A 13176-nucleotide genomic window follows, 5' to 3' on the forward strand; every position below is an offset into this window, starting at 1 on the left:
TATATATATATATGCTTATTTATTACAGAATATTCTTAAAGGAATACTTAAGAAACTTGTAACAGTAGTTGTGTTTGAAATTTTTATTAAGCACATAGTATTTATTAAGATAAAAAAGCTACCCTGGTTAAAAATATACAGATTAAAAATGAAGTGGCCAGGCATAGTGGCTCATGCCTGTAATCCTGGAAATTTGGGAGGCCAAGGTGGGTGGATCACTTGAGGTCAGGAGTTCGAGACCAGACTGGCCAACATGGCAAAACCCCATCTCTACTAAAAAAAAAACAAAAAAAACAACAAAAAGAAAACCCCCAAAAAATTAGCTGGGCTTGGTGATGGGCACCTGTAATCTCAGCTACTCAAAAGGCTGAGGCAGGATAATCGTTTGAACCCAGGAGGCGGAGGTTTCAGTGAGCCAAAATTGTGCTGCTGCACTCCAATCTGGGTTACAGAGGGAGACTCTGTCCGGAAAAAAAAAAAAAAAAAGAGGAGGAGGAGCAGGAGGAGAAGACGGAAGATGGGAGGAGAAGAAGGAAGAGGAGGAGAAGGAGGAGAAGAAAAGCAGAGTTGGCAGTATCAATACAGACTCCTGGCTTTCAAATCTTTATGCATGCACACATACACACACACACACACACACGTGTATGCGTGAGTTAGCATACATACATACATACATACATTTTCTAGCTCTAGTCACTGAGAGGTGAGAAGCAGTGACACTCCTGCAGCAATACACACACCTAGTTCCCAGACCTTGGTTTCTAAATACCATTCTCCAATAAAAAGAATCAGGGCTTCTTGGAGAACTGGTTAATTCCAAAACTGGGATAGGGAAAACATAAGATGATCCTGGAGCATTTTATTATGCCAGAAAGTATGAGAATGCTTTAAAAAAAAAAAAGTTATGATATAGTCCAAGGACACAGGTACCCACCTGAAGGAGCTCCCAATGGCCAAAACTAAAAGTCAAGCAACAAAAAAGAAGCAATTGTGTTGAATTATAAGCCAAATAATAAAAATATTCACAAACCCATAATTACATAAATAAATAAGGGAGAAGCAAGAACTCTTCCTTACACAAAAGTTCTAATTAGTAAGTATAGAAGGAATGAGAAAAATAGAAAAACCACCATTAGAACACCAAGGTAATAACTGCCACAGGCAAGATCAGAGACACCTACTAAAGTTAGTGGGTGAAAGTTTAATCCAAAATGCTATATATAGTCCCAAAGTATCAGTGCCACAATATATGGTGATTACAAAGGGAAAAGCAGTACGTTGGTAGTAGAAAATCCCTGCTGACACCTGAGCCAAGTGATTAAGATTTACATCATCAGTAATATGTATTGAAATCACAGTCTCTTGCATGATTCACTGAGAAGGGTACCACATCCGTGGTAGCTTTCTCAATAATGCATGGGCTCAATCAAACCATAACAACACAGCAGACAGACCCAAATTGGAGACATTCTGCAAATTAAGGCACCAGTACCCTTCAGAAGTATCAAGGTCGTGAAAGACAAAGAAAGACAGGAACTATCCCAGATTAGAGGAGACCAAGGAGCTACAACAGCTAAAGGCAATGTGGATCCTCACCTGGATCCTGAAGCGGAAAAAGGACATCAGTGAAAAACCAGTGAAAACCAAATACGTCCTCTACTTTAGTTATAGTATTATATCACAGTTAATTTCTAAGCTGTAAGAAATGGTTCCACTGTTATTCAAGATGTTAACATAAAGGGAAGCTGAATGAATGGTATACAGGAACTCTCTGTACTCTTTTGTAACTCTTTTTGTAAGTCTAAATTTAAGTTTCAAAAAAAGTGTTAAAATTGAAAAGCGAAACTGGGGAGGAAATAAGGAGAGGTCAGATTTCTCTTCAGCAAGTCTTCAAATTCTTTACTTACCACTCTTGGCAATCAACTCTATCTGAAAAGGTATCCTCCCTTCCCTTCCCCTCCACACAAAATTTTATTTTCTCCTCTTTCCAGCTAAATATTTTTCTGGCAAACCTGCAAAAGCAATATGTTCTTTTCTTCTGGCAAAAGGAACTCTTTTAGACAGTCTTTTTTAGACAGCCTTATTCACCATTTCAATGTATCAATCTGTCTTTTTCCTTTAGAACTTATTCTGAAAAGCTTTATTAAATATTTGGTTCAAAAATAAAATAGATATTCACACTAGCAGTTAACATCTAAGTGCTTAATGTTTCAGGTATGATGTTAAAAGATTTAAAAGCATTATCACTTGCAATCCTCACAACAAGTGTATGTAATAGACCCTATTACCACTCCCATTTCACCTATGAGGAAACTCTTGTTCAGGAGTTTAAAATCTTGCTCAAGGTCACAAGAACAGTAACAAAATAATAATAATTATATTATTATTATTATTATTATTATTATTTTGAGATGGAGTCTTGCTCTGTCACCCAGGCTGGAGTGCAGTGGTGCGATCTCTGCTCACCGCAAACTCCACCTCCCGGGTTCACACCATTCTCCTGCCTCAGCCTCCTGAGCAGCTGGGACTACAGGCACCTGCCACCACGCCCAGCTAATCTTTTGTATTTTCAGTAGAGATGGGGTTTCACCATGTTAGCCAGGATGGTCTTGATCTCCTGACCTCGTGATCCGCCCGCCTTGGTCTCCCAAAGTGAGCCACTGCGCCCGGCCACAAAATAATTATTAAATAAGACAAGTGTCTGCCTCCAGAACCTATGCTCTTAATCAATATACTGCCCCATCCTGCCATTAAACTGAGCAATTAACCACCTCACATGGAAATTCAGTATCAGATTCAAAGGATCATTAAAACTGGATAAGTTACTGTCTTTAACAGATTAAATGATATTTAATAATATTTCAACTATAGTCTGATTTGGAATATAAATCTTTACGGTTGTATCTTTCAGGTCTATGTAGAAAACATCTAATTCTAGATAATACTTTGTTAGAGTTTGTAGGCATACAGAGAGTAGAGCAAGATGAGATGTTCTAATCCTCTGGTGTTAAAAATTCTAACAAAAAAGAATCTCAGGTTTGTACTTCAAAATGCAGGACAGCAACGTATTATAATGTGAAGTCAAAGAGCCATACATTTATGTCTTACAAGGGATTTTGTGTATTTTATCTAAGTTGTTGAATTTATTGGTATGAAGTTGTTCTTAATATTCCCTTATTATCCTTTAATGTCCATAGGACGTGTAGTGATGTCCCCCTCTCTCATTCCTGTTACTGGTAATATGAATCTTCTCTCTTCTTATCCTGACCATTCTGGCTAGAGATTTATCAACTGTATTCATTTTCTCAAACAATCAGCTTTAGTTTCACTAATTTCCCTATTATCTATTTTCTAATTCATTGATTTTTACATTTATCTTCATTATATTCTTCTTTCTGCTTAGTTTGGGTTCAATTTGTTCTTCTTTTCCTAATTTTTTAAGCTACAAGCTTTACTTTTTTCTAATACAGGTTGAATATCCCTTATTCAAAATGCTTGGGATCAGATGTGTTTCAGAGTTCAGATTTTTGTGGATTTTGGATTATTTGCATTATATTTACTGCTTTAGCACCCCTAAGCATTTTCTTTGAGCTGTCATGATGACACTCAAAATATTTATGAGTTTGAAACATTTTAGATTTCAGATTTTGGGATTAGGGATGCTCAACCTGTATAAACATTTAATGCTATACATTTCCATCTGAGCACTGCTTTAGCTTCATCCAACAAATTGTAATAGGTTACATTTCCATTCAGTTCAAAATATTTTTATTCTCCCTTGTTTTTTCTTCTTTGGCCCATGGGTTATTTACAAGTATGTTGTTTAATTTTCAAATAGTCAAAGATTTTCCAGGTATCTTTGTGTTATTAATTTCTCATTTAAATTCCACTGTGATCACAGAACATACTTTGAATAATTTTAATACTTTAAAATTTACTAAAACTGGCTTAATGGCCTAGAATATGGTCTTTGGTAGTAAATGTTTTGCTGTTGTTGAGTGAAGTGTTTCAAGACTCTCAACTAGGTCAACTGGTTGACAGTGTTTTCCAAATGTTCTATATTATTACTGATTTTCTGTTTCATTCTTCTGTCAATTAAGAGAGAGGGGTTAGGGCTGGGCGCAGTGGCTCACACCTGTAATCCCAGCACTTTGGGAGGCCGAGGCAGGCAGATCATGAGGTCAGGAGATTGAGACCATCCTGGCTAACACGGTGAAACCCCGTCTCTACTAAAATACAAAAAATTAGCCAGGCATGGTGGCGGGCGCCTGTAGTCCCAGCTACTCGGGAGACTGAGGCAGGAGAATGGCGTGAACCTGGGAGGCGGAGCTTGCAGTGAGCCGAAATCACGCCACTGCACTCCAGCCCAGGTGACACAGCAAGACTCTGTCTCAAAAAAAATAAATAAATAAAAAAAAGAGAGAGAGATGGGTTAATGTCTGTAATAACAATTTTCTATTTGTCTACTTCTTTTAGTTTCATCAATTTCTGCTTCATGTACTTTGAAGCTCTGTTCATAAACCATTTATGCCAGAGGTTACAATTTTTTGAATTGCAAAATCAGACCTTGGCGATGACCTTGAGCAGTAGGATATAAATAACTCCCACATGCTTAGCGTTCCAATAATGGAACATTAGGCATAAATGGGATAAGCACCTATACATTTAAAATTACATCCTCTTGATGAATTAATTCCTTAATCATTACACAATGTTCCTCTTTATCACCAGAAATAGTTCTTGCTCTGAAATCTTTGTTTATATTAATACAGGCACTTCAAATGTCTTCTGATTACTATTTGTATGCTGTATTTTTTTCTATCCTTTTCCTTTTAACCTGTGTCTTCATATTTAACATAAGTTGCTATTTTGTATTAGGAAACCTACTTAATTTTATCTGACAATCTTTGTCTTCTCCTTGGAATGTATAAACCATTTATATTTAATGTTTATCAATACAGATGGGTTTAAATCTCCTATCTTGCTGTTTGTTTTCTATTTCTCCCACCTGTACTTTACAGACCCATACATTGCATAACTAAAAAGGACTTTAAAGTTAATCTAGCTCAACCACCTCATTTTACAAAAGAAATGTGGAGGATCAGAAAGATTATTTGACATGCTCACAGTCACATAGCTAAGAGTGACCATATAAACAATCAAAAAACAAAAACTCAATTCTCCTGCTTGAGTTAATCCACCACATTTTCAATATACCATTCCTAGATGTCATATTAAACATGAGAATAAATAACCTCAAAGGGCCTCTCAGGATGAGAGCACCAATCTGCTGAGACATAATTTACATTTACATACAGATTGTGCCCTCTCACATGCGCTATCCACTTGGGGATATATATATAAAATATGCATATGTAATACGTATATCATATATATTACGTATATCACATATTTGTATATTATATATCATATATAATATGTATATTATATGTATATATAAATATATAAACACAGACTGGTCTCAAACTCCTGACCTCAGTTGATCCGCCCACCTCAGCCTCCCAAAGCACTGGGATGACAGGTGTGAGCCACCGTGCCCAGCCACAAATTGTTTTTCATTTAAAAAATAAAATAGGCCGGGCGCGGTGGCTCAAGCCTGTAATCTCAGCACTTTGGGAGGCCGAGACGGGCGGATCACGAGGTCAGGAGATCGAGACCATCCTGGCTAACACGGTGAAACCCCGTCTCTACTAAAAATACAAAAAACTAGCCGGGCGAGGTGGCGGCGCCTGTAGTCCCAGCTACTTGGGAGGCTGAGGCAGGAGAATGGCGTGAGCCCGGGAGGCGGAGCTTGCAGTGAGCTGAGATCTGGCCACTGCACTCCAGCCTGGGTGACAGAGCGAGACTCCGTCTCAAAAAAAATAAAAAATAAATAAAAAATAAAAAATAAAATAGAGATGAGGCCTCACTATGTTGCCCAGGCTTGCCAACGTGGTGAAACGCCGCCTCTGCTAAAAATACAAAAAATTAGCCAGGCGTGATGGCACACACCTGTAGTCCCAGCTACTTGGGAGGCTGAGGCAGGAGAATCACTTGAACCTGACAGACTGAGGTTGCAGTGAGCTGAGATGGCACCACTGCACTCCAGCCTGGGCGAAAAAAGAAGACTCCATCTCAAAAAAAAAAAAAAAAAAAAAAAAAAAAAAAAAGAAAGCAAGAAAACAATTTGTGGTAGAGATATCTTTGGCTCAACTATGTTTAGTCTAAAGTTTACAACAGCTTTTAGCTCACTCTGAATGCTTTTCAAAACAAAAGAAGATATACATGAGGGAGTTTTCATAAATGACAAAGTGTCTTACTTTGCCAACAAGGGCAGGAATGTTCATTGAATTCGTTGCAAATCCCATGCCATACGCCATAGCAGCTTCTACTCCTAAGAACCTTGCTACAAGCTCCTCTAGTTCTTCATGCTTGTCCAGGTTTCCTGTGTGAAGAAGTTAAGAAAGTCAGTATCACAAAATCCTGAATTTAAGAATTACTCATCACTTTATTAAAAGAAATCATAGTGTATGTGTTGTGTCCTTTTCAGACTAAGATCTATGAAGGAGTCAATATTATGAAGAGTAATATTCTTCATAATATTGTGAAGAGTAATACGCACTCATAAAGAACACAATAGTTGAATAAAATCTGATTCAGCACCTGCAGTGGAATTTCCCCAAAGGGGGTTGCCAATAATTTCTCCCATTCCTGTTTGTGCATACTAGTTCCAGGTTTAGGCCTTAGGAGGCCTGGCAAAATCTGCATTTATACTTTTGAAGTCAGCTGCTACATAAAACAATCTAACTGGCCTGTTGCAAAAACAGAACATGGGCAGGGGGTGGGAACTGGAGGATAAGAGACTATGGAAGGAGGAGAGAAAGATGTAAGGAGAGGGGGAGACAGAGAGAGAAAGAGAAACAGAGAGATGCCCAGCCAGCCTTTAGCCCTTCCTGCCACCCAGCTGAGGTGTCAAACATGTGAGTTAAGACATCTTGGATACTCTACACAGTCATAACTGCCTACCCAATACCACACGGAGCTAAGATAACATCAAGCCCTCCCTAAATTGCAGAATCATGAGCAAATAAATCTGTTGCTGTTTTAAACCACTAAGTTTTGAGATGGCTTTTATACAGCAAGAGACAGGTAAAAACGTTTCTTACCGGCAGGGTGCAGTGGCTCACGCCTGCAATTCCAGCACTTTGGGAGGTCGAGGAGGGTGGATTGCCTAAGGTCAGGAGTTCAAGACCAGCCTGGTCAACATGGTGAAACCTTCTCTCTACTCAAAATACAAAAAATTAGCTGGGCGTGGTGCTGGTGTCTGTAATCCCAGCTACTCGGGGCCTGAGGCAGGAGCATCACTTGAACCTGGGAGGCAGAGGCTGCAGTGAGCTGACATCGTGCCACTGCACTCCAGCCTAGGCAAAAGAGTGAGACTCTGACTCAAAAAAAAAAGAAAAGTTTATTCCCTCACTGTGAACTGACTGGTAAATTTGTACTGCAATTTTATACTGGTACTCAAATCTTTAAGGACTAAATGACATTACAGAGAGAAAAGATGCTGGGAAAGAAGACTGCTACACTTGGATGCTATGTGTCCTTACGGCTTGCTTAATCAAAGCCCTTAGGTAGTCTCTGGGCTAAATACTTCTAAATAGCAGTAATAATTTGCCCTATCTACCTAATGACATTGTTGTGAGGATCAAAAGAGATAATATGTTTGAGCTTTTTTTTTTTTTTTTTTGAGACAGAGTCTCGCTCTGTTGCCCAGGCTGGAGTGCAGTGGCGCAATCTCAGCTCACTGCAACCTCTGCCTCCTGGGTTCAAGCGATTCTCCTGCCTCAGCCTCCCAAGTAGCTGGGATTACACGTGCACGCCACATGCCCGGCTATTTTGTATTTTTAGTAGAGACAGGGTTTCACCATGTTGGCCAGGCTGGTCTCGAACTCCTGACCTCAAGAGATCCACCCACCTCGGCCTCCCAAAGTGTTGGGATTACAGGCGTGAGCCACCGCACCCAGCCGAGTACTTTATAAAATATAAAATGCCATAAAGGTATAAGGTATCCTTACTATATGTCATCACTGCACAATGCTCCTTTAACCACAGGATTAGATCAAAAGGCTTGTCATTTCTGGAGTGCCAGTTAGCAACTCTGTTTTAAAGATAGGGGGAAATAAAAATGTTCTATTCCCATCTTCCTCTTGAAAATCGTCACAAAACAGCTGGACAACCAAGAAATAAAAGCAAAAAGCTCAATTTTTTATTAATTAGTGGACATCTATAATTCTGAACACAATTAATGAAAATGGAAAATATACAGAAGGATAGCGTTATGGGTTCAATTGTGTCTCACCAGAAAGATATTTTGAAGTCCTCATTCCCAGAAGAATGTGACCTTCTTTGGAAACTGGGACATTCCAGCGGCAATCAAATTAAAATGAGGCCATTAGGGGGATGCTAATGTCTTTATAGAAAGGAGAAATTTGGACACAGAGATAGACATGCACAGAAGGAACACAGAAGAAGACAATGCTGTTTTTTTGTTTTTTTTCTTGAGACAGAGTCTCACTCTGTTGCCCAGGTGGAGTGCAGCGGTGTGATCTCGGCTCATTGCAACCTCTGCCTCACAGGTTCAAGTGATTCTCGTGCCTCAGCCTCCCGAGTAGCTGGAATTACAGGTGTGCACCTTCCATCATGCCCGGCTAATGTTTGTATTTTTAGTAAAGACAGGGTTTCACCACGTTGGCTAGGCTGGTCTTGAACTCCTGACCTCAAGTGATCTGCCCGCCTCAGCCTCCCAAAGTGCCGGGATGACAGGCATGAGCCACTGTGCCCAACCAGAAGATGACAATGTTTGACACACAGGAAGACAGCCATGTGGTGGGGTGATGCACTATAAGCCAGGGAACATCATCGATTGCTGGCAACACCAGAAGCTAGGAAGGATTCTCCAGAGCATCAGAGAACATGGCCCTGCTGACACCCTAGACCCCAAACCTATAAACCACAGAATTATGAGATAAGACTTTTTTTTGTTTTAAGTCACTCTGTTTCTGATATTTTATTACAGCAGCCACAGGAAACCAATATAACTGGAAAATGACAGAGTTAGAAGAAGGTCATATCTATGCTCTTATAGAGTGGAATTCTTTGAAAACCAAGTAAATTCACTGTATGGAACCCTAGAGAAGTTTAAAAACTGGAGGGAACAGGCAGCAAAGTAAGCAAGAGTTAAAGTTGGGCTACATACAAGATGACTGGAAGACAATATAAAAATGAGCAGGAACCCTCACGCATTGATGGAGAGATTGTAAAACAGTGCAGTCTCTTTGGAAAACAGTTTAGCAATTCCTCAAAAAGTCAAACACAGAGTTACCATACGACCTAGCAATTCTGCTAGTAAGTATAAACCCAAGAGAAACAAAATACATCATACAAAACTTGTACACCCACGTTCACAGCAGCACTGTTGACAATAGCCAAAAAGCAGAAACAACCCAAATGACCATCAAGTGATAAGTGGATAAACAAGATGTGGCACCCTCACACAAAGGATTATTATTCAGTCATGGAAAAGAATGGAGTGCTGTTAGATAGTACAACATGGATGAATTTGAAAATACTGTGCTAGTGAAGGAAGTCAGACAGAAAAGACCAAATGTTATAGAATTCCTTTTATATTTAATGTCCAAAATAGGCAAATCTATAAAGACAAAAAGTAGACTACTGGTTGCCAAGGACTTGCAGGGGGAAGGGAAACTATCCAATGAATGCTACTGAGTATACGGTTTCTTTTAGGAGGAATGAAAATATTTAAAATTAGATGGTGGGGCCAGGCATGGTGACTCACACTTATAATCCCAGTGCTTTGGAAGGCTGAGTTGGGAGAATCACCTGAGGCCAGGATTTCAAGAATACCCTGGGGAACATAGCCTCTTGAAAGAGATCCCCAGCTCTACAAAAATTACATTTAAAAAATCAGCTGGGCACGGTGGCGTGCACCTATAGTCCTAACTACTTAGGAGGCTGAGGTGGAAGGATGGCTGGAGTACAGAAGTTTGAGGCTGAAGTGAGCTATGACTGCACCACTGCACTCCAGCCTGGGCAACAGAGACCCTGCATCTATCTATCTATAAATCCATGTATCTATCTATTTAAATAAATAGATATAAAAATCTGCACAATTTTATTTTTCCTTTTTCCTTTCTTCATTTTGTTTTAAGTTTCCTGAGTTGACAGTGTTGCTGTGGAAGATTAAATAAGGATGCAAATTCTTTGTTACTCTTCCCATTTGGAGTTGGAGGAGGGCAATCCCCACAACCCTTGAATCTGGGCTGACCTTAGTGACACTTTGACCAACAGGAAGAGGCATAAGCGATATTCTGGACCTGTACACCTAGTGCCTAAAAAGCCTTCCAGCTTTCAACTAGGTCTCCTTGTTTTTGTTTTTTTTTTTTGACACGATGTCTCACTTGTCACAGGCTAGGGTGCAGTGGCACGATCATAGCTCACTGCAGCCTCAAACTCCTTGGCTCAAGGGATGCTCCAGTCTCAGCCTCCTCAGTGGCTAGGATCACAGGCGTGGGCCACTATGTTCAGCTACTTTATCTTTATTTTTTGTAGAGACCGGGTCTCACTATGTTGCTCAGATTGGCCTCAGCTGATCTTCCTATCTTGGCCTCACAAAGTGCTGGGATTATAGGCATGAGCCTCCATGCCTGGCCTCAGTCAGGTATCTTTGCATGCTTGCTCTAGAGGCCTGCTGCCATGCATGATGAACAACTCTCCAAGACCACCATGGTATGAAGAAGCCCAAGTAAGAAACATGGAGAGGCCACACAGAGCTCCAGCCACCCCAGCCTAGGTGAAACAAATGAATGAAGAAGGCTTCATATGTCTCTAGCCATACAGCCACCACTGAGTGAACCATGAGAGGAACCTTGGGTAAGAACCACCCAACTATGCTTGCCAATCCCGAGAACCCTGAGAAATAACTAACAATGGACTGTCCTTTTAATCTACTGTGCTTAGGGATATTCACAGTAATAGGTATTTGGAAAGTTTTTGTAACTTCTAGGGTTATCAGTTCTCTGAAATAAATTAGAAAAATCTGAAATCGTCCTCTGAAGTAAAATAAATCGAATCTCTTTATATAAAGCTATTACTCTTCTATATTTTATAAATTTAAAACAATAATAAAAAGAGTTCATATTTATTGTCTACTATGTTCCAAGTGCTCTACATGGATTAGCTTACGTAAGTCTTAAAAGAGCTCTATAAGGCAGCAATTATTATTGGCCCCAATTTACCAGTATGAAAGCAGATTAACTCTCATATGCCCAACATCCTAATAAGTGGCACTCTTAACCATTAACATTTGCAAAAGCCAATGAAATCGACATCAAAGTTATAAATGAAACAAACAGTGGCAGGACTTTTCGAGGGACAATCTATATGTATAACACATTGGGAAAGATAAACACATCTCAAAATGTGTTGAAAGCATTAAAATCATCCATCACACTTCAGAAAAACAAAGCATTCTTCACCTTATCTAAATGACACGACAAAGTGTAGATACTTAATACTTTAGGTAAATATCACTATTATTTGTCCCTGACTAAAACAAGGTCAAAAACAGCAGCTGGCCAAATATAGCTTTCACTTACCAATTTCCTGCCGAGTACTGCACACTCCAACTCCATATTCCTCTAGGATTTTGGCAGCTGCTTCTTGACATGATCCAGTATTCCGTGCAAATCCAAGATAGTTATAGGAACCCATGTTTATAACACCTTTTATTATATTCCCTGTATACCTGTGTATCAACAGCATAAAACAATGAAACTCATGAGCAAAAAAGTACTTACACGTAATAGCAAACCCACTGGTAACACAAAAGGAAGCAGAGAGAACAAAGTCTATATAAAAAAACTCAAACACACTACCAATTATGGAAATGGAAGTTAAAATAACCAATTTTCATTTATTAATAGTGATAAAGATTTTAATACTAATGATATCCAGTGTTGGCCAGGACAGTCACTTATCTTACAGGACACTGTACATAAGAATATCAGGTTTTTTCTTGTTCGTTCTTTGGAGGGCAGTTTGGTAGTACTTATCCATTAAAAGATATACATACTCTGGCTCAGTAACTCCTGTACATGAGCATATATACACATGAGGATCCTTTGAGAGTCACTGCACAATCTGCCACATCCATTCCCCAGGTACAGGGACCAGTGACATTTCATACAATGGAAGCTGAGGCAGCCTGGGCCCCTAACTAAGGACAAAATGGTTCGGGGCCCCACCGACCTAGGATGAACATGAAGTATGGACAAGGATAAACTGTCACTGTTTTAATTCCCTGAGATTCTGAGATTATTAATACAGCCCAACCTGTCGCACCATGGCACATCTATACTGCAAAATACGATGTAGTCATTACAAATAGTAAACATGCTGTGAATATACACGAGAAGGGGTGTCACCAATATGTGACCAAGCTAAGAAGGCAAGGTGTAGGCCGGGCACAGTGGCTCACGCCTGTAATCCCAGCACTTTGGGAGGCCAAGGCGGGCAGATCATGAGGTCAGGAGATTGAGACCATCCTGGCTAACATGGGGAAACCCTGTCTCAACTAAAAAAACACAAAAAATCAGCCGGGCGTGGTGATGGGTGCCTGTAGTCCCAGCTAGTCGGGAGGCTGAGGCAGGAGAATGGCATGAACCCAGGAGGCAGAGCTTGCAGTGAGCCGAGATGGCGCCACTGCACTCCAGCCTGGGCGACAGAGCGAGACTCCGTCTCAAAACAAAAAAAAAGAAGGCAAGCTGTAAAATAAATTTTTGTTTTTTGACAGAGAGTGTCACTCTATCCCCACAGAAAAGATCTTGAGAAACAATACAAAAAACAATACAAAACAAAGTGATAACAACAGTTACCTCTGGGGAGTGGAGGAGGATCTGCAAGGGGGTGGACATGCAGAGGAAATGGGGTTAGCTGTCATGGGAACTAACAGTTTATCTGTATTATTTATCTTTTTTTTTATAATGGCAATTCAATCATGTAATACTTGTGCAATCTAAACAATACAATGTTAAGGCCAGACACAGTGCCTCACACCTGTAATCCCAGCACTTTGGGAGGCCAAGGTGGACAGATCAC

The 13176-nt window shown here is 39.9% G+C and overlaps 1 protein-coding gene across 1 annotated transcript in view; it reads right to left on the bottom strand.

Annotated features, from left to right (window-relative positions):
- SPTLC2 (serine palmitoyltransferase long chain base subunit 2) overlaps positions 1 to 13176 on the bottom strand; it is a 105472-nt gene that overhangs the window by 53059 nt on the left and 39237 nt on the right. Inside the window, exons 4-5 of the mRNA XM_017880651.1 lie at positions 11676 to 11824; positions 6321 to 6445 (exon numbers count right to left, since the gene is read on the bottom strand). Coding sequence (XP_017736140.1) covers positions 6321 to 6445; positions 11676 to 11824 — 274 coding nt within the window. The remainder of the gene's footprint in view (positions 1 to 6320; positions 6446 to 11675; positions 11825 to 13176) is intronic.

This window comes from Rhinopithecus bieti, unplaced genomic scaffold (assembly GCF_001698545.2).
Source record: "Rhinopithecus bieti isolate Rb0 unplaced genomic scaffold, ASM169854v2 scaffold_11380, whole genome shotgun sequence".
In the NCBI taxonomy this organism is placed as follows: domain Eukaryota; kingdom Metazoa; phylum Chordata; class Mammalia; order Primates; family Cercopithecidae; genus Rhinopithecus; species Rhinopithecus bieti.